The sequence below is a fragment of the Dunckerocampus dactyliophorus genome, chromosome 17 (assembly GCF_027744805.1).
Source record: "Dunckerocampus dactyliophorus isolate RoL2022-P2 chromosome 17, RoL_Ddac_1.1, whole genome shotgun sequence".
Classification (NCBI taxonomy): Eukaryota; Metazoa; Chordata; class Actinopteri; order Syngnathiformes; family Syngnathidae; genus Dunckerocampus; species Dunckerocampus dactyliophorus.
The window spans coordinates 4563906-4585827 of record NC_072835.1 but is presented as its reverse complement, the minus strand read 5'-3'; the positions used below and the strand labels follow the sequence as shown (position 1 = coordinate 4585827).

The following is a 21922-nucleotide window of genomic DNA, read 5'->3' as shown; positions in this document are numbered from 1 at the left end:
AACGGTGGAAAAAACCATCCAAAGCTGTCACTTGAGTTTATGCAACGCAGTTTTTGCCTTTGAGCGTTACCCAAACAGCGATTGCGGTGATTTGTTGCTCCAAGGGAAACAGTCGACTGGATTCTAAACAGCCGGCAGCTGCGAGGTCAAAGTCAACAAGCGCTCAAACTTAATCACCAGACTCCTCCCTCTCGTTCTCCACGCTTGAGTTCAGCCCGACCAGAGCGAGATGGAACTAACGAGCTTTGGCACGTCGGGCGCTGAGCGCGGCGTGTCATACGAGCGACGTGCTTCTCCCCGCCAGCTTCATGCACGTCAGTCTTTATCGCCTTTGTCGCCTCCTCCGACCACAAGAAGGGAAAACATCCAAACATCCATTTGGGCCAAGAGGCGGCCATGATAACGTCTTGCAGCTGTTACGGCCATACACAGAACAAAAGCTCAGCAAGGAAAGCGCACGTATTAATATTTTGTACGTCTTTAGGCAGGGGGCATGTGACATCATCGTCTCATTTGCATAATTAGCCGTGACGCATGTGCGTGTAATTGTGTAATTGCGTGTAATGGGCACTGTCGACCAGGGGTGTCCAAACTTTTTCCAGCAAGGACCACATAGTGAAAAATGAAAGGATGCATGCAACTTTGCTTCGTTGATATTTGGTAAAGCAAGACATGTACATATGCTGAGAAGTTATCTATTTCAAGAAAAAACTGCATCTCATTTAGGTGACAAAGCCAAATATTAGTATCAACTTTGCTCTTTTTTCCCCTTTTTTGCTGTTTTTTTTTTTTTTTTATTTCCAAATATTCCAACATTCTTCTTAAATAATCTTCATTTTCTTTATGACTTTACTTCATAATATTTTGACTTTATCCCCATATTATTTATTATTTTCCCCAACTTAATTTTCCAAAAACGTGATTTCCATTATGGTCTTTATGACCGTCATAGACATTTGCCGATGTAGTCCTGTTTGGTTCTGTTGCTTTATTGTTGTTGCAATTGTTGTTGTTGTTGTCTCTCTCTGTATTGTCCCCTCTTTTGTCCCCGCACTCCCCCGTCTGTCTTCTTTTCTCTTCTTCTCGGTCCCCTCCTGCTCCGGTCTGGCCGCTCCAAACTTACATAACAATAAACAGCAAATAAAGTCAAGTATGTTACACTTTTCCCTGGCAGAGAAAATGTGTTTAACATGTAAGAGCACCTAGATCTACATATGTCCAAAAATTACAACTTTATTTTCTTTTTTTTTTGTCTCATTATATTACGACTTCCAAAAAATATATTTTTTTCTTTAATATTTCAACTCTATGCTGCTAAAATTATTATTATTCTTGTTTATTCTTGTAAAATTGTGATTTTTTTTCCTCTCGTTAGAATAGGAATTTTTTTTCTCTTAATATTTTTACTTTAATCTGATAAAATTACAGTCGTTTTTTCCATTTGTTGTTTTTTGAAAATTTCCAACTATTTTAACTTTCTTTAAAGTTCTCTAAAATTTCTTCTGGCAATTATGACTATATTCCCATAATATTTTTACATTATTTTCATAACATTCTAACTTTTCCTCAACCTAATTTTCCATAAATGACAACTTTATTCATTGTTTTATTTGTTTCTCATTATAGCTTTTTATTCTTGAATATTTCAACTTTATGCTTCTGGAATGACATTATTTTTCCTCGTATTACGTTATTCTCTGAAAATTTTTCTTGTTAGATTACAACTTTTTTTGGTCGTTTTTTTCTCTTTTATTCTCACAAAATCATTTATTCAAATTACGACTTTTTCCTCATTAGATTACAACATTTTCTCTGTATTTAGAATCTGCTGCAGGCCTGTTTAACACTTAATAAATATGTTTTGACATGATTAGAGCCCTCTAAAATGAACTAACACCCCCACAGTCTTTTACGCTCCTATTACCCAATATAGTTGACATAATAAGTGCTCGTGTGTGTTGCTGTAAATGTGTTCCGGTGTTGGACAGGAAGTGACGTCGGGGGTTATGAGTTGAGTTTTAGCTTGGCACAGGTTACGGCCACAACAGTAGCCCCTGTTAGGGATTATTGTGCCTGTTGTGAGATCATTCAAACCTGCAATAAAAGCCTGTTGTTCCGGCAATTGAGTCTGGTGCAACATTACAATAACATTACTGACACCTAGTGGCCAGTGAAGAATGCATATCGTCACAATATCTTTCAATGTGTCTTCTGAATACCTTATAGTTGGATTTGACTTCATTTAGCCATTTTTATGCTTGAAAATGCTTCAGTTAGGAAAAAATACATAACATTTGGTTAAATATGCATATTTTTGGACTAAAAATAGGTCTCATTCAACCACAAAACAGAATGATTTAGTAATGTAGTTTTGAAAAACCATAATAAAGTGAGGCCGTGAAATTCAAAGCGAGAAGTGACGAGGGATTACTGCAATGACAGGTAGCTCCCAATCTATTTGTGGCGGTCAAAATGAATGTTTGTGAAGTATACTAATAGTTCACCTTCAAAAGACAAACTAGCAACATAACTGGGTGTGCTTGCTGGTATTAAATGAATGTCTTTAATTACTCTGTGCCTTAAATTACCTTGACAACCCGCCAGTGCTGGCTCTGCCTCCTCAAACACTCACCATGCTTCCATGCAAGGTTCACAATAGGGCTGTCCAAAGTAATGGACATTCCAACTACAATGTTAAATACTCTTGAGGCATTCAAGTTTACTGCTTATGCCATATCATTCATGAAAAAATGAACTCCAAAATGTTGTCAATAATATCGATTATTGACAATAATTTGTAGTAAGGCTGTAGTAAGGATGATCCACATTTGGCTTCCGATCCGATTTTTTAAATAGTTTTTATAGTCCAAAGTACATTGACCTGCTTCTATTGCAGGCCTCTCAGAATAATTGATAAATCCATTAATCGAACGATTTAAAAACAAAACAAAAACGAAGTTGATCATTTTTGCCGGCCTCAATAAATTGACATGTGCATGCATGCGTGTTTGTTTTCCTCGTCTCACTTTCAGGCTGAATGACAAGACAGTTCACTATCCAGCTGTCTGTGCATGCTGGTGCTACAGTGGAACGAACAAAGAGAGTGAATCCTCCTCTCAGCTACAGTATCTGTGTGCTTTGTCCCAGTACATGGAGGCGGGGCTATCTCGGCGAGCAGCAAATTAGCCCAGTGAGAAAGTATACGCTAATATGAATGACGGCACCAAAACGATGGTTTCTAAGGCGAATGCCACAGTCCCAGTGTGGAAATATTTCGGTTTTAAAAAGAATGAACACGGTGAGTGCATGAACACCGACAAACCGATATGTCGCATTTGTTCCAAAGTAGTGACGAGGAAGAAGGGGAATACGACCAACTTGTACGCACACCTAAAACGGCGGTGGAAGGGAGCCTTCATCCTGACAGTCAGTCAGTGTCGCTCGCAACATTGCAGAAGTAATGCAACATTTCGCCAAATTGCCTGGTAGAACGTACATGTGCATGTCACAAACAGAACTGTATAATGGAGTGAAAGCAGACGTGTTGAAGGGCATCAGAAACATTGCATTTTATTCCGCCCAAATATGACCCCCTACATTAGTTTAACAATACACTACATAACTGCGTCCAGCTTTTATTGGAGTGTTTTTCTTCTTAACAGAGACACGGTCCTTTTTTTTTTCATTGAGGTTTTTTGTCCTTTTTCGTTTGTTTAATTTATTATGTTGTTTGTTAAATTGATTTAAAAGCTCTTGACATTCCACTTATAGTGTTAAATACGCTTGACAAATTCAAGTTTATTGCTTTGGATACCATGTACTCTCATTATTATGCCATATAATTAACGAAAAAATGTTGTTAATAATATCAATTATCGACAATAATTTGTAGTAGGGATGTCCCAATCTACATTTTTTGGGCTTCCGATACGATTTTTTTTACAGTCTTGCCGATACCTTTTTTTTTTTTTTTTTTTAATAATAATAAGCTTTTCTTCCGAACATCATTTTGTGGAATTGAATATGGTTATGAAAATAGCTCTTCAAAGCATTAAAAATAATGCAACCTAAGTATTGCTGAATTTACCTTTTTATTACACAGCACGACCAACAATATTGTTTGGCTTTTGCACCAAACCTCTGTTAGTCAGGTTCCTAATCCAGTTCCCAACAGCCAATAAAAGTCCATCCAATAAACGATAAAATTGGAAAAAAAAAATGGGCATGCAAAATACTTTTAGGGTAGGACTAATAATTTGATAGGGTTATAGATCAATTTGTGGAATATATGACTTTTTTTTTTTTTAAACAAACTCTCTTCAACACAATAGCAATTTATTGACGGTCCCTAGTACAAAACAACCAGCGGTTCTAGCAGCACTTCGCGTGCGAGCTCCCCGCACCATGACACAGCAGTCCGGGCACACTAAGGGGTACTACCGCTGTGTTTACGGAGCCCAATATCCAATGCCCAACGTGAAACTAACTTCACCACGGTACACCGCGGACATGTCTGAATGGTGGTGTTGCGTTTTCTTCTTCTTGCGGGTGGCGGGAGTCGAGTGTCAACCAGCTTTGAGGCGCATTACTGCACCTACCATGTTGGAGTGTGGCCCGGACTTACGAACGTTGTACGGCAACCTGGTCGATCTCGTGGCGGAAGCCGTTATTATCTGATCTTCAAAATACAGCGGATCGGCAGCCGATCCTGAACATCGAATCATCCCTAATGTGTAGGACAATTATCATCTAGCAAAATTTGTTGTCGTGACAGGCCTATTCCATTCTATTCTAAATAATATTCATTAAAGATGATAGGACTAGTAGTGATGTCACAGTCTACACACACGAGGAGAATCCATTTATTGGTAACATACTGTAGGTGGTGCTGTGCTCAAGTCCAGTAGTAAGAGGGTGAGGGGGGCACAACACGACAACTTTATCATGTTTTTGTGCGATCATAAACACACTGATGGTCTTACATTGTGTTCGCATTCACGCACACATGCAGCTAAAAGCCATAAAGCGTGTTGAAGTGTTGAAGCATGCGCTGGTACAATCGCACAATACAAGCAGTGCATGAGCGGGAGCGTGTGAAAATAGTCGGCCCCCTCCTCTCAGGGAGAACAGGAAGCTGAAACAATGCTGGGGCTTCATGCAGCACAACCCCAAACCCCCCCCCCCCTCGCCGCAGCAGCAGCACATTGGATACACAACATATCCGCCAGCTTGGATATTTTTAAACCAAGGAAAGCTGCTACAGCCGCACAGCGCAGATTCTTGAGTTTCCTCAGGAGGTGCGCGCGTGTCACTAGCAGGTTAGGCCGCATTCACCGCCAAAGAAAACAATCGGCCGTGACGACACCTTTGATGAATGCCCATGTGACGGACGTTGAAGTAAAGCACATGAAGACCGTAAAGGCTGCTGGGAGTTTGAAAGACTTTGTCTTCTGTGTTCTCCAGCTTCGCACCGAGGAGCATCGAGGACAGCCGCTTTCAACATTAGCACGCCATGAAGAATCAGACATGTGTGTGGCCAGGGGTGGGGGGCGGGGCCTTTGCAAATCTCAATTAGGCCCGAGCGGCGACTCACAAGACAACTGACAGCGTGCAGGGCAACTGGCGGGCGGGTGTTTGGCGGACGGAGGACAACAACATGAGAGGGGTGACTAACAGACTGAAGAATGCACAAGAAGTCGTCGCTTTGCTCTGACAAATCACATTACCGCCACCGACGCTTTTCTTTGTGCCGCAGAAAAAACACAGCGGCGGCCCGTCATCGTCTTCCGGGTATGTGGTGGTCATGGGAGTTGTAGTGGACCTTTGAAATACATTTGATTCGCTTCTTCTTTTGGTCAGTTCATTCACTTCATTCAGTATTCATATTTAACTCATCTGTCTTTATTTGAAACTCCTATGACACATTTATGGGACAGTACGGTCCAGGAGGAGTGACGCTTAGTGTTCAGGTCAAAACACATATGCAGGAATGTTACAAATACAATTTCCGTGTTTTAGCGATTCAAAAATCAAACACGGTGCGTGTGGGCTCGATTAGGAGAGTCCGTGGGGACGTCCTTAAAAATGCAATGTTTCCATATGGTATCGGGTGTATTTTCATTCGTACACAGAAAAATTAAGTCCAACTTTAAGCCTTTCAAACTCATGGATCGGGGCTTCGCGACAAGATAAAGGTATGTAGGATATAAATTCACTTTAACATCTAGCAGATGAAAATTCATTAAAATCTGATGGTACGAAATATGTTAATTTTGCCCCGGAACTACTATCTATGCACATGCAATTTGTAGGGAGGCGTGGAAACCAATAGAGCGCCCTGCTGCAGCATTATTACACTTGATTATTATTACACTCCCTGGACTTTTTTAAAAATGTAAATGGCTACTCTGTTGACTTTTAAAATAAATGCACAGCATGAAGGTTGGGTTATACTTTCCGATCGAACGAGCTGCACGGAAATACGCTCGAGAGACCGCGTGTGACTATACTGCTGCTAAACTGCGTCTGCTCCTAAACTGCAGGGGGCAGTGTATCGAAAATACGCATCTACCCCGGTACTAAACTAGAGGTTTGCCATTGTTAACTTGACTTCCAATATGGCGACACTCGCGCGTCTACTTCTTGAAGAAGAGGAATTGTGTTGTATTTATTTGCTGCTGCGAGAAAAAAGGAAGAGAAGGTGGTCCACTCGTCCACTGCAATCGCAGCTCGTCATTCTTTCCACCACAGGGACTTAAAAAAGTCATGCTGAACACGGCAAAAGAAAATAAAACCCAAACAACTTGACTTAAAACACAACTTGTTTCAGTGTTTTTTCTGCTTAAACTACTGTGCGTCAGGGTAGGCTGCCTCGTACTCCAGCTGAGAGGATCTCCTGCTCGTCTGCCATTTTTTTTCCCGCATGTCTCCATCCGCGTAGTTAAAAAAATTTGGGGGTGCGCGGAGCGGGAATTTTCTGCATGAAAAGGGCTGCTCGAGGGGGCGTGGGTGCGAAAATGACACCACCTCGCGGATGCGGAACGCATAAAGCAGGCTTGAGTTATGATTGCCAAGGCCCGTGGGTCGATCACAGCTTTTGTCTTGACTCAATGTTAAAGCAATGGGAACCAAAGGCACTATTTTCCGCTATGAAAATTGCATTAACGTCTTTATTACTTGGGGTACAGAAGTGAATGAGGTATCAAATTAAAGTTCACATCATGTTTTATCAGACAGAATTAATCACAGACTTGATTTTAGACATTTCTAAATGTTGTAACAAGTATGTCAGCATTATTAATCATTTATAACGGATTCCTTTACAAAAAACAAAGGGAATCTAGGAAACTTCACCTTGTCCAGTATCCAGGTATGTATTTCACAGTCACACTGGGTGAATTTTTGTCTAAAAAGTTACTGAATCGATTTAAAGTTACTGAATCGTTTCGGATCGTATCGTTCTAAATGAACCAATATCGTCCTTGAATCGTATCGGCAACCACGAATCGTGATACGAATGGAATCGTAATTAAAACAAATTGTTACACCCCTACTAGGAAGTTATATGCATTTCAAGAAAAAATGCATCTTAGCTTTGTCATATAGGTAAAAAAAAGCACATTATTAGTATGAAGTTGATCTTTGCTCTTTTTTCCCCCATTTTTGCTGCAGTTTTTTTTTTCCCAAATATTTCAACTTTCTTCTTAAATAATAATCACATCATTTCTTCTTGTAAAATTATGACTTTATTTCCATTATATTTTGACTTTGTTCCCACATTACAACTTTTTCCACAACCTAATATTCCAAAAGTTACAACTTTACTTTTTTTTTGTTTGTTTCTCTTAATATTACGACCTCTATGATATTTCATTAAAATGACTAAAAATGACATTATTCTTCCCCATAATATTACAAGTTTATTCTCATCAAATTGCAACATTTTTTCTCGTGGGAATATTTATATATTAGAGCTGCAACAATTAATCGATGGTTAATCAATTACCAATTAATCGACAACTAGTTTGGTAATATTTTTAACATTATAAAAATGTAATATCCTCTGATTTCAGCCTCTCAAATGTGAATATTTGTTAAATTTCTTAGTCATCCATGAAAGCAGACATCTTATTTTTGTGTTTTAGCCAAAACAAGATATTCACACATATCAGCTTTGACTTTGGAAAACAGTGATGGGCATTTTTGCCTCTTTTCTGATATATTGCGGACCCAAACACTAACTGTAGGTGTTTGCTTCATATTAATTTGGTCCATTTATGGCCTAACCGATGACTCCATTAATTGAAACAACAAGCCACAGATTAATCGACTAAAAAATGAAAAAAAATGTATTTTTGTGTGCATTTATTGTTTTACTGAAGCTATTTGGCAAACATTTAGATTTTGTATTATTTAACATTATTTTAACAGAATATTCAAGCAGCAACCTGGTGTTTGTCCACTTTTTTGCTCTGTGTTTGTTAAAAATCTGATTAATCAAAAAAATAATTGTCCGATTAATCGGTTATTAAAATAATCATTTATATGTACATATATACACACACATTTTTCCCCTAACCTCCAAAAATAAAACTTTGTTTTGTTTTGCATAATACTACAACTTAAAAAGATAACATCTTTTTCCATAATATTTCAACTTTATGCTACTAAAATGATGTTATTTGTCCTCATAATATTATGACATTATTCTTGTAAAATTAGGACTTTATCTTGTTAGAGTAAAACTTTTTTCCCTTAATATTTTGACTTATTGATGTAAAATTACTGCTGATTTTTCCATTTTTGTTAAGTTCTAGTTTTGCAGCTGCAGCTGCAGGCCACAAATGGCCCCCAGGGCCGCAGTTTGGACACCCCTGGCTTAGTGCATTCAAGAGCAACAAGGCTGCAATATCCGTATCGTATCAGAAGTGGAAAATGTTGTCGAAAGAATGAATTAATAATCATAATGATAACATAGGCTACTGTTGGCGGCCATAATGCAGCTAAAACTCAAATCTAACCCCCTGATGTCACTTCCTGTCCACATGTCTGTAACACATTCACTGCAAGACACATGAACATGAGTTTTATTTATGTCTTAAATGTCTTATTTTCTCTTATTATGTCTACTATATTGGTTAATAGGAGCGTAAAGTGACTGTAGGGGTGTTATATCATGTCCCGAGAGATCTAATAATGTTAAAACCTGTCTTTAGAAGGTCATAAACAGGTTTTCTGTGCCATAACTATGAAAATATTCCATTTATACAAAAGGATTCATACTTGGTGGAAATGTACTTATCCCATTCGGGTCGGGAACCAATTAACCACAATAAATGAGGGATTAGCGTATGCCACTACATTGATGAACAGATGCATTATTATGTCAGTGATGTGTTTAGGACAGGGGTCACCAACGTTTTTCCTTGTGAGAGCTACTTTTACCAAATGAAAATGGCCAAGAGCTACTCATTTTTGTAACATTTATTTTCAGAGCCAATGTGCGGGCACCACGTTGGTGACCCCTGGTTTAGGGCTTATCAAAAAAACCTCATTGTGTAGTTTGATGTTTTTTGTGACAGCATTAAAGTTTTTACGTCATTCCTGCTGGAATGTGATGAGTCAACGGGCACACCTGAATCAGGTGAAGGTGAGTCAGCCGCCCTCTGATTGGCAGAGCGGGTAACTTCAGTCCCAACCGCTCCTCCACTAATTCACCGTGTTGACGGAGCACCTGCGGCAGGCGCCGGCTTGCGGCCTTGCCGCACGTTGCATCACTCTCAATAAGTTACACGAGCTGAGGGCTGGATGACGCCCCCGCCTCCTCTCTGCCCCCTCGCCTTGCTCGTCCCCAGACACTGTTTGGCCTGAGCATGTCCCAGATGTCAGTCTTGCCCTTTTCTGTGCTGTCCACAGAGACGAGGGGGGGCATTTCCTGTGTGAACCCACACCCAGATGCACAAGCAAGCAACAAGAGATTGGAATCAAGTTTACATTTGCACTCGCCCGTCAACTGATGCCACTAATATCACAGCAAGTGTGTGCGCCGGACCACAGGAAGTTATGGGGACAGGCAGGCACGTAGGCTGCTCGCTATCTGCGTGTGTGGGAGGAGGGGATTAAGCCTGTGGGGGGGGTCCAGTTTCCTCACAGCCCCCCCAGCAACAAGGCCACTTGGCCAGGCCTCTTCCAGAATGTTCTGTGGTTTACACAAAAGATAAACAGTGACGTCGCCAGCCGACACGGGAACCTTTTGCATTGGAGGAACGCGGCGAGACCGTTCGCTCACACAGAACACCGGGAGAGCTTCCCTCCTGAGAATTCTCCGCCGAGGTGGGGGTGGGGGGTGGTATGAAGTGGACAGGTAATGTTCTAGGTCACATGACCCACGGGAGGTGTCATGTGACCACAGCACGGCCAAACATGGGAACTCAAATGCAGTTAGCATGGTGACGTGGACCGTCAGCTATACAATTTAACGTAAACAACTTTGCTACACTTGTCGTTGGCATTGATCGCCACTTGCTATGATTTCTTGTCGCTCGCTACGTTGGAATGTTAAACTTAGCTAGTCGTCACTAGCTACATGTCGTTCACTGCATCTAAGACCATTCGTGACATTTACCTTTGCCAAAAATGTGTTGTGTTTGATTCTTTGTCAGTCACGGCTCGTTAGGTTAGTCGTCAGTAGTTACGTCAAATGTTCACCGCTAGTTACGATACTTACCTTTAACGTAGCCAAAAATTGCTTGCTGTTCAATTAGTCATGACTTCTCAGCTTGTTGATGCTCACTATTTAGTCATTTTAGGACTTTTTACAATCATTCGGTCATCGCTAGCCACAGTTTCTCGCAAATAGTTACGCTCGCTCACGCCAGAAATGGCTCGTTACCGTCAAGTTGTTCATAGATGCTTACGAATAGAGTTGGTGTTTTGCTAATGCGATTGGATTATTTCCTGCCTATACGACTCATTCGGCGAGCGTACAGCCCGCCTTCGCCAATATAATTCCCATAGTCCACAAGCGACAAAAAAAGCTAACAAGCTAAAGAGTCGATGAATGTAATGGTTGCTCAGTGAGTCGACTCGTCGGAAAACACCGCCCCTAGCGTATTGCCGGAGAATTGCATGGCATGCGCTCAACCCCCGACGACATTAGTCGCTCATTGCGGCAGTTAGTAAATGTTAGTAAATGCTCTTTATGTTCATTGTTAAAATGGTTACATTCGTCATTGCTCGTTATCATATGGATACAGCTGATGTCTATTCAGAAGTGAAACGACTCTTGCAGAGGTAGTTGACAGAGGATGACAGCGCAACGTGTTGAGGTAAAAGTCAAACAACCTAAAACATCACGTACAGACTAGCGGGAACTAACAAACAAACGAGCAGTTGCATTATAAACAAACAATATTATACACACACAATACACAATAACACACTGTTATCCACACGCAGTGAGTGTGTTGGCGGAACAATGATGTACTATTTAATACACACAGAGCGTACATGAGTAATGTTATGACACTTGCATGACAATTTTTATGTTGGCTACTTCACAATCACCCGCGTTACGCCAGCGTAATATCACTGTTTTTTATTTATTTCGAAAGTATTTTTAATTGAAAGTGGTATGACAGTGATGAAAGGTACATTAAAGTACTGGAAGAGGTTGACTTACAGAGAGCTTTCCCAGCGCCGGCCCGGTGTTCATGTTGGAAACTTCTCGAAGTCACTTCAGCTGAAAAAAAAGTCTCCGAAATAAACGCGAAGTCAAATGAAAAGGGAAACAAAAGAGCAGCAAACAAGTCAATCCGTCATCCGACTTCTTTCACGAATGTCTTAAAAGTTAGTCAAACTTGAGAGCCGCTCTGTCCACACATCCGACCTCCAGCTAACGCTCAGCTGCACTGATTCCTGCCCCGACACTGCGCCTGACGTCACAGTTATCTAAACCAATCACAGAGCGCCTCATTGAATATTAAAAACAGGCTCATTTACTCTGCACAAATCACAGTTTGACAAACACACGCGACTCAGTAATAAAAACACAATTCCTCACAAAATCCATAAAAATATAATAAATAAATAAATAAAAGCTAAAAATATATCTAACGCTATTTAAATTTATGAAAAATATATTTAAAAAATCATAATATAAGCCCTACTGGAAACACCTCCATTTTGTGTGTCTGTACTTTTAATGCTAACGAGCTGTGTTTGTGTTTAAGATGAGCAGCGAAACCTGCTTTTTACACGAAGCGGTCAAGTGCATGCATTCAAAAATTACTTCTTTTTTTTTTTAAGAAAATGTGTGCTTACTTACAGCAGTTTATTCAGTTTTGACCCAGTAACAACCCCATCATAAGAAAACCTGCTTTCAACACACAAAGCATGCACACATGTGTTGTGTTAAAGTATGGCGGGAGACTGGATGCATATTCAGTCACTAATCAGCCAACGTAATGGGTAACCAACGCAAACGAAGGCGAGGTAATGAATAATATGTCCCACTATGAGCACACTTGCTGTCTTTCTTGTCTTTAGCTTTGAGAAAGCAGCAGAATAGGAACAAGATGTGCACAAATAACTGCTAGCAGTCCAATTTAATCTAATAAGCAGTACGAGAGACAAACAACACTGCACTTTCCAGGCCGAGGGGATCTCTGAGGGGGTTTGAAGTGGAAAAAGTTGAACGTGAAATGAGAATAAAAGCTAAAAAGCATGGATAAGAGTTTATGCAAGGAATGCAGCCGCTGCGTTTAACATGATGGTGTGTTTGTTCAACATCAGACGACAAACATCCTGTCAAACACGGCTCCTCCCGACAATATCTCATCTCATCTAAAGTGCCCCAAACACTGTGTGTGTGTGTGTGTGTGTGTGTGTGTGTGTGTGTGTGTGTGATTCTCCAGAGAAGACATTTGGACCAATGAAAGTAAACCGTTCCACGGTCATTTGCAGCGCAAATAAACGTGATGTCCCTCGACGGCGTGAAGGAAGGAAGATTGAGAAATTAGTTTTGAGTGTCTGGATCACTTCTCATTTACTGTAAAAAAAAAAAAAAAAAAGGTTCATTAGCTTGTATTTAAAGACGACATGCTACATACACAAGGCTGGCAAACAGCTTTTACCCACAGGCCATCAGGCTCCTCAACGAAGCACTCGCACACGCCGCACGCAACACACGCACACACTCATAGCACTTTATTTATTTATTTATTTGTATTATTTACTTGTATTAATGTCTCTTCTGTTGTTGTTGCTTAATTTATTGGTATATATGTTTATGTGTTTATGTTTCTTATGTTCTTATTCTTTCATTTGTTTTCTTTCTTTTCTTGGGAGAATGAACAGAATAAGATTTTCATTGCATGGTATAACTGCTGTTGTACTATGCACATGACAATAAAACTCTCTTGAATCTTGAATCTTGAATACAGCTTTATTTTAGTACAGGATACATTCATGTATGTTCCAAAGAAATAACTTGGCACTTAATAACCTGAGTGCTAATAATAAATATAAATAAATAAATAAATAAATAAATAAATATAAAAAATGAAAAAAAGCGCATAACCTGAGTGGTTATAGTGGATATAATAAAGCTAAAATTTGAGAAATGTTTTAAAAAATCACATTAAAAAAATTTAAAAACAGTGCTAATAATAAAATTATATATATATATATATATATATATATACATATACATATACATATATACAAATAAAATAAAAATAAAAATATAATATATACATAACCTGAAAAAGAAAAATTTAAAATAAAGATAATTTAAAAAACATAAAAATAACCTGAGTGTGAATAATAAAAATAAAAATATGTAAATAAAAATATATATACATAAGTTGAGTGCTAATAATAAAAACTAAAATAAGCAAAATTTAATAAAAAATAAATAAAATAGAAATAAAAATAAAAATATTCTAAAAATCTAATAAAAAATAAAGATAATTAATAATGCATAAAAATAACTTAGGTGCTGATAATAATAAATGCAATAAAAAAGAATAATAAAATCATGAGTGCTTCATAAATAATATTTAAAAAAATAAAACATATACTGTAGACGCCCCAACAATGTAAATAATTCGTTCCGAGAACGCTTATTTTATAGGGTTTTTATGTTATACGAAGCGTAAAATACATGTAAATAGCCTAATCCGTTCCAAGATCTTCCCAAACTCACCCCTTTGGCCCTTCAAAATGTTCAAAGTCCACCAAATATGGTGGGAAAATATAAGAAAACATTAGCATAAACATAGTAGAGTAACATTCCAATATAAAATAAGGTAATAAATAAGATTACTGTAAATGAATAAAACTGAAAGGCGAAGTCTGAACTTGCACCGACTTAAAAAAAAAATTAAATTCAATTTAAAAAACTTGCACCGACTTTAAATTTGCCAAAGTGAAACCCCTTTTATGTTTTCATGAAAGAACTGAAGCTGTACTTCAAATCAATATCCTCTGCTAATAACAAGAAAGCTATCAAGACTATAAATCTGTGCTCCCACTTCAATATCCTTAATTCAATTTTATTTTCATTGCTCATGTCCCCTGGTGTCACTTACTTTAATTACTATTATTATTATTATTATTATTATTATTATTATTATTATCTATATTTTTTATTTTATTTATTTATTTATTTATCACTTTTCTGTTACTTTTTTATTTCTTTAATCTCCATTTCTGTATGATTTATTTTATGTGTTTTTGTTATCCAACTGTTATTTTTCAATGCCCATGGTTTGATGCACTGTTAGTGTAATTTGTAAGGCATTAATAAAGTTGATTGAAAAAGAAAAAAAAAGACGCTTTACGTTATATGGAATTCCTTCCGTAATACGATGCAAAAACTTTACATAAATTCTTTACGTTCAGTGGAATTTACGTAAAAGGAGGTTTACGTTATGCGAGGTACTACTGTGTCATAAATCCGATAAAATATGCAAACATTTAAAAGGTAGATAGATAAAAATAAATATAGATAGATAAATAGATACAAATAAAACAAACAAAGCAAAATAGGAGAGTTAAGAAACATAAGAAAAAAAGAATAAGAATAAATAAATAAATGTGTAACAGATCACTTCCATTTCAATAATAAATAATAATAATAATAATAATAATAATAATAATAATAATAATAATAATAATAATAATAATAATAATAGTACATAATAAGTTAATAAGTCCAGTCCTGTGTGTGTTTTTACCGCTGCCCCTCTGTTGTGTTGAAAAGCCGCATGGCGTGATGGAGGAATGATCTGCTCATGCCTCAGTGGAGCAGGACAGTGGTAGTAATCTGCCACTGAAACTGCTCTTCTCTCGGGAGACGATGCTGTGCGTTGGATGGTGCTGGTTGTCCACGATGGAAAGGAGCCTCCTCAGTGTCCTTTGCTCTGCCACAGGTGTCAGGCTGCCCAGCTCAGTGCCAATGACAGAGCCTGCCTTCCTCACCAGTTTAACCAGGCGCGTGGCATCCTTCTTCTCAAGGCTGCTTAAGGCTCTGTAGTGTACGCGGCACACTACTGCGTACAGGAGGGCACTCGCTACCACAGTCTGGTAGAAGATCTGTAGCAGCTTCTTGCATACGTCGAAGGACACCAGCCTTCTGAGGAAGTACAGACGCCTCCGCCCTTTCCTGCACACAGCATTTATGTTGGCATCCCAGTCCAGTTTATCATCCACATGCACTCCCAGGTATTTGCAGGTGTTTAGGTGTGTGGGTGTAACCTTTAATGAGAACAGGTTCCGGGTGTGTCCTTCTTCTCCTGAAGTCCACCATTTCCCAGCTCTTGGTGGTGTTGAGGTGCGGGCGCTTTGCTTCGCGCAAGTTGACAAAGTCCTGGATCAGTTTTCTGTCCTCATCCTCCTGTCCATTCCTGATACATCTCACGATGGCCGTCACGTCCGTGTACTTCAGATTTGTACTGAAAGTCGGACATGCACAGGAGGAGAACACAGTTCCCTGCAGTTCCCCAGTCGCACGTACTGAGGGAACTCCCTGAGGAGCTGAGGCTGGATGGTGTTAAAGGTGCTGGAGAAGTCCAAAAATGTAATCCTCACAGCACCCCTGCCTCTGATCGGTGGGGCAAGAAGACAATGGCGTCCTCAACACCCACTTTATCCCGGTGTGCGGGTCGGGTGCGTGGTGGGTCTGTGGCCTCGGGTGATAAAACACCAGCCGTTTCATGGTCTTCATCACATGCGATGTCAGGGCTACCGGCCTCAAGTCTTTCAGGTCAGCAGGATGTGGTCTCTTCCCTCCGCAACCCCAAGCTCAGGTTGAAGATGCGCTGCGGAGGGTCTCAGAGGGTCTCCCATCTCACACGCGCAGGCTTTCAGTAGTCGAGGCACAATAAAATAACCCGAGGGCTGATAATCATAAAAAATGAATTAAAATAAAAAGAAGATGAAGTGCTAATGGAGCGTGAAACTTAAAAAACATGTTAAAATAAAATGTTTGTAAATAGAAATAAAAATAAAATAAATAAATAACTTGAGCGCTAGCATGTGAGAGAGATGTTGCTCTCAAAGCACTCACAATGGCGAGTGACCACTCTCAGTAGTCTAAGTAGACTAACTTGAAATAACGGCGACTGGGGAGCAACCCGTAGCAGTGGAAAGCAGTGAACAGAAGAAGAAGAAGGAGGTGAATATTGCGATAGTCATTTCCTGTAAGTACACAACGGCGGTCATGGATTTGGGACAGCACTACACTGTCAAAATGGGTGCCTTAAGCAACTAAGTACCCAGTGTTCACAGTATACTCAGTGAAGTGTACTCACGGAAGCATTGCAGGTCTTACAAACGTTAGCTTGAGCTCCCTAGTTTGGATACCTTACAACATGTTTACACAACACTAAGTTGGGAAAGAAGGCAACGTTTCTTCTCTGCATTTTTGGAAAGTTTCACGTGCGGGTGCCAAATGGATCCCCGTTCACACTGAGCTGCAAAAATGACCTGCGCTATGAATGGCGGGCCACGAGTTGGCGATGGAGAAAGACATGACAACCACTGGCGAGTGCTACATGTGTCACGCAGATGGCTGTGATGCGTGTCATGGGACAACGATTAGCAAACAAAAACGTGTCGGCAAAAAGCAGTCAAGAGGTTGTTTTGCTTCGCAGCTAGCATATGATGGCCCCCAGGCCACGCCGTGGCCTTGCGAGAGTGCGTGCGGCGTGAAGAAGAAGCAGAAACGACACAAGCTGCGCGGCAGATGCCGGGGCCGTCTCGTCGCTGCCTGTCGAGGAAGAAAAACCCTCCTTGCTCCTGTGTCTTCCACTCCTTCCACATCCTGCCTTCCTCCTCCTGAGGTCAACCACGTCCGCGCTCAAAAACAGGAAGTGCTCGGCTGAGTTATTCGCAGGCTCATCCTGAGCAGGTTCACACACTCAAAGACACACTTCACACAAAAGTCTGCCTAATTTACCAGCCTCCATGACGACCGCTCACTCGTTTCGTGTGCGTGTGTGCGTGTGTGTGTGTGTGTGTGTGTGTGTGTGTGTGTGTGCGCGAGCCTGACCTGCTGACCTGCGGAGGAAAAGGCAGAAAAAATAAAAGGAAGAGAAACCTTCCTGTGAGTTAACTTGTGACGTCCGCTGGGTATTGTTTGAAAAGTCTGTTTAGGAAGGTCGGCAGGGGGAAAAGAAACGAGAGGAAAGGAAAAAAAAACAACGTGTGCGAGGCCTTCAAGGGGTTTGCAGGTGTCGCGGAATAAGAGAGAACACAAATACGTCTCTTATGTCGCGGCGCACCGTGGACACAACGGAAGCGACTTTCTTCCACAATGCAAGGACGCGTGAGGGGAGGAATTTTCAGAGAACGTTTGGAAATTGTGAACATGAGCTGCATGTAATCTGCATGCCAGGCCACTAGTTGGCGATGTCGCCTTGCGAACGAGCACACAGGAAACTGTAATTACGTGTAACGGATGCCGGCTAGTGTGGCTGCAGGCTACGACCTTGCGCAAACCTCACTCCTCGGTACCTTAGAGGGAAAGTTGTATGACATCCCCATCAGCAGTGCGGTGCATCAACAGTGACTTGATCTTGATCTACGTTCCTACCCTCACCTGTGGTCATGAGCTTTGGGTAGTGACCGAAAGGACAAGATCGCAGGTACAAGCGGCCGAAATGAGTTTTCCCCGTAGGGTGGCTGGGCTCTCCCTAGAGATAAGGTGAGAAGCACTGTCATCCGGGAGAGACTCGGAGTAGAACCGCTGCTCCTCCGCATTGAGAGGAGCCAGATGAGGTGGCTCGGGCATCTGGTCAGGATGCCTCCCGGTGTAAGGCACTGCTGATGCACTACACTGCTGATGGGGACGTCATACAACTTCATGTCAAAAAATCCAAACTATCCCTTTAAGAGCTGCGCTGGACAGCAGGTTGACAGCACGCGGCTTTTTGCTCAGTCGCTAGCGCTGCTCAACTTGACTCTCATGTGGTGGGAATGTGTGGTTGAAGGTTTGCATTAAATAGAAATAAAATAAGCAATAATAATAATAAGAAGAAGAATAATGGTTTTGATTTTTATAGCACTTTCCAAGGCACCCAAAGCGCTTCACAATGAAGTGAAGCATTATTCATTCACTCCTCACACACTGGTGGTGGTGAGCTACATCTGTATGCACAGCTGCCCTGGGTAGTCTGACGGAAACGTGGCAAATAACATTTCTCATCTGATTTTTACAAAGTGCCGAGGGCCAATACTCCTGGTGTAGATAAACATGCCATGACTGACGCTAACCGCGGAGTCTCCTTGGGTACCGCTGCGTTAATATACATTTTTTAACAGCCTCCACGAGATGACAGCGGTCGCAGCTGAAGTACCAGCGTTATCCAGCTCTGCGTGCACTTTAAAATGTCGCTGCTCCGCTGTCGGCGTGAAAGTCGTGCGTGGTACACCTTGTCGCACTGTTGTTTGTAATGAACTCATCAGCGCGATTAACGCTGACGTAGCAGTTTGCTCCTTACCGCGATTACAACATGGGTTCTGTTGCTGCTGAGCTGCGCCACATACTTGTCGATAAATGACCATGTGGTCCAAAAAAACCTGCAGTGAACCACCTGGTGTAGTTTTTAAAAATTAACCCCCGAGATGGGTTTGCATTTGTTCGCAGTTTGCGCCCGGCTGCTATTCCAACATTGGTTCACATTGAAGAAACCAGAGGCTGTCATTTTTGAAAAATTGAGCTACGGTACAATTAGAACAGCAAGTTTGTACAGTGAGTCATGAGTCGGACACGTCAATGGACGGGCGGGCAAGCCTCTACACATTTTCAGACTCCAAAAGGCTGTTTTCATGTAAATCCATCCAGTATCTAGTTAGCATGGGTAGCAACCGTCACCGTTAGCCTCTCAAACTGGTTTAAAAGTTACACCAAATGTTTTTCCACATCGAGAAAAATGAAAGGATGCAACTTTGATATTTTCTAAAGATATGCTATACACAGCAGAGATCAAGAAAAAACTCAAACTAAAACTAAAAGAGCCCATTATCAGTATCAACTCTTTTTTTTTTTCATTTTTGCTGCTTTTTCCCGCAAATATTTCAACTTTTCCTAAATAATCTTTATAAATTTTCTTCTCATTATATTATGACCTTCTGGTCAGGATTGTCCTCAGCCAGTGTGCTGGACCTCAACTAGCAGAGGAGAGACAAGTTCGTGTAACAAAAGCTGAACAAAAAGCGACTCACGAGGAGAAAAAGACAAAAAAGGTACAACAGAAAACACCCGGCAAGTCACGGTAAAAATACACAAAACTAAAAGGCGCCGCTTACACGGCCTGGCAGGGACAAACTAGAAAACAAAAATGCACTACCAGGCTGGCGAAACAAGAACGGAAAATCACTGCAAAAACTAGCAGGACGTAGGTCGCAAAAGGACAAGAGAAAACAGCCAAGCAGGGAAGAACACCCACAAAACACGAAGCGATCGGAAGGTAAGCAGGAGCCGAGAACCACACGACGCAGACAAGAACGTGGAACAGGCGACTAGCAAGGAACAATCTACCAATGATTTGACAAGCATAATATTTGGGATTTATATTTATATACTGTGTATATTTTTTAATATATATTTATATATTATACATTTATACATTCTAACTGTATTTTGTTTTGTTTTTCGTAATATTATGACTCTCAGAAAAATGATATATTTTTTCTTGAATATTTCAACTCTATGCTACGAAAAGGACATTTATTTTCTTACGAGTTTATTCTCGAAAAATTGCATCTCCTTCCTCATTAGAATGCGACTTTTTATTCTCAATTTTTTCCATTTTTTTCTCCATTTTTGCCGCTTGTTTTTTGTTTGTTTTTGTTTTTGTGTTTATTGACATTATTCTTGTAACATTGCAGTTTTTTCCGCAAACCTAATGTTCCAAAAATTACAACTTTATTTGTTTTTTTTTTTTGCTTCTCATAATGTTAAGACTTTAATCTTTGATATTATAATCTATTGAATAATATTTCATATTTATAACTTGAATATTTCAACTTTATGCTATTAAAATGACATCATTTTTCCTCATATTACTAGTTTATTCTTGTAAACTTAATATTTTACTCTTGTAAAATTACTGCAGTTTTTTCCATTTCTGCTGTTTTTTTTTTTATTTGAGTGAATTTGTCTTTCTTCTTGTGAATTTTCTTCTCGTAATTATGACTTTATTCCCATAATGTTTTGACTTTATTCTTGTAACGTTATAACTTTTTTCCGCAACCTCATTTTCCAAAAATGACAACTTTATTTGTTGTTTTGCTTGTTTGTCAGATTGTCTTTTTCAGCTTCGTGCTACTAAAATGACATTGTTGTGCCTCATAACATTACTTGTTTGTTCTTGGAAAATTTCAACGTCTGTTTCTCGAAAGAAGGCAACTTTTTTTTCTTAATATTTTGACTTTATTCTCGTAAAATTACTGCTGTTTTTTCTCTCCCATTTCTGCTGCACTTGTTGTTTTTTTAAACTATTTCAACTCTCCTCTTGTGAGTTTTCTTCTCGTAATTTTGACTTTATTCCCGTAATATTTTCACTTTATTCTCTTTTTCCGCAACGTAGTTTTCCAAAAATTACAACGTTTGACAATTTGTTGTTTTTTGTTTGTTTCATGATATCACGACTTTAAAAAATAACGCTGTTTTTTTTTCTCAATATTTCAACTTTATGCTACTAAATAATATTACGACATTATTCTCTTAAAATTATGATTTGTTTTTCTCTTTGGATTACATTTTTTTTTGTACTTTATTCTTGTAAAATTACTGTTTTTTTTTTTAGTTTTCTTGTTAAATGATATTTTTAGAATGTGCCGCCGCCGACCAATAACGGCGACAGGAAGGCTCAGTAAAGTTTTTTTTCAGTAAAAAATGGTCTTGCACGGAGTGAAACCGCACACACGAAATCAAAACCGCACAGCAGGCTAGCAGGCACAGCGGAGCCTAACATCGAGTCACCGTGGGAGGTGGAAAAGCCGGGCGAAAAAACGAACCAGCGACAGGCTGAGCTAATAGAAGCCTCGTTCCGATCCATGAACCGGTGCCTCCCAGCTCCCTTGAACAAGAGTAAAACTCCTGCATACGGTGCCAGACAGGAAATCACAAAATAAAAGCACAGACCAGGAAATAATGGCAGAACAGAGAAAAAGACAGTCCTCATCAGCTCATGTTGTTTTATTTTGCTGACGATGGGCCGAACGGTGCTTGGTGCCGAGGAGGAACCAATTCCATTTAGCGCGTGAACAAATGGAATACTTTGTTCTCGCCTCGAGGTTCTCTCGAACGCAACACGTGCCCGGCCAGACAGGAAGCTCTGACGCTGCCTCGCGGGAATGCGAATGTGTTTTGTTACGCTTCATCGACGGCGCTAACCAGTCACTGTTTCTTTGT

General features: G+C 40.0%; 1 protein-coding gene across 2 annotated transcripts in view; it reads right to left on the bottom strand.

Annotated features, from left to right (window-relative positions):
* tnfrsfa (tumor necrosis factor receptor superfamily, member a) overlaps positions 1-11899 on the bottom strand; it is a 35936-nt gene extending 24037 nt beyond the window's left edge. For both annotated transcript variants that reach the window (XM_054756968.1, XM_054756969.1), the window contains exon 1: positions 11681-11899. In XM_054756968.1, the coding sequence (XP_054612943.1) occupies positions 11681-11713 (33 nt within the window). In that variant the 5' untranslated portion in view covers positions 11714-11899. The remainder of the gene's footprint in view (positions 1-11680) is intronic.
* Between the last annotated feature and the right edge of the window lie 10023 nt (positions 11900-21922).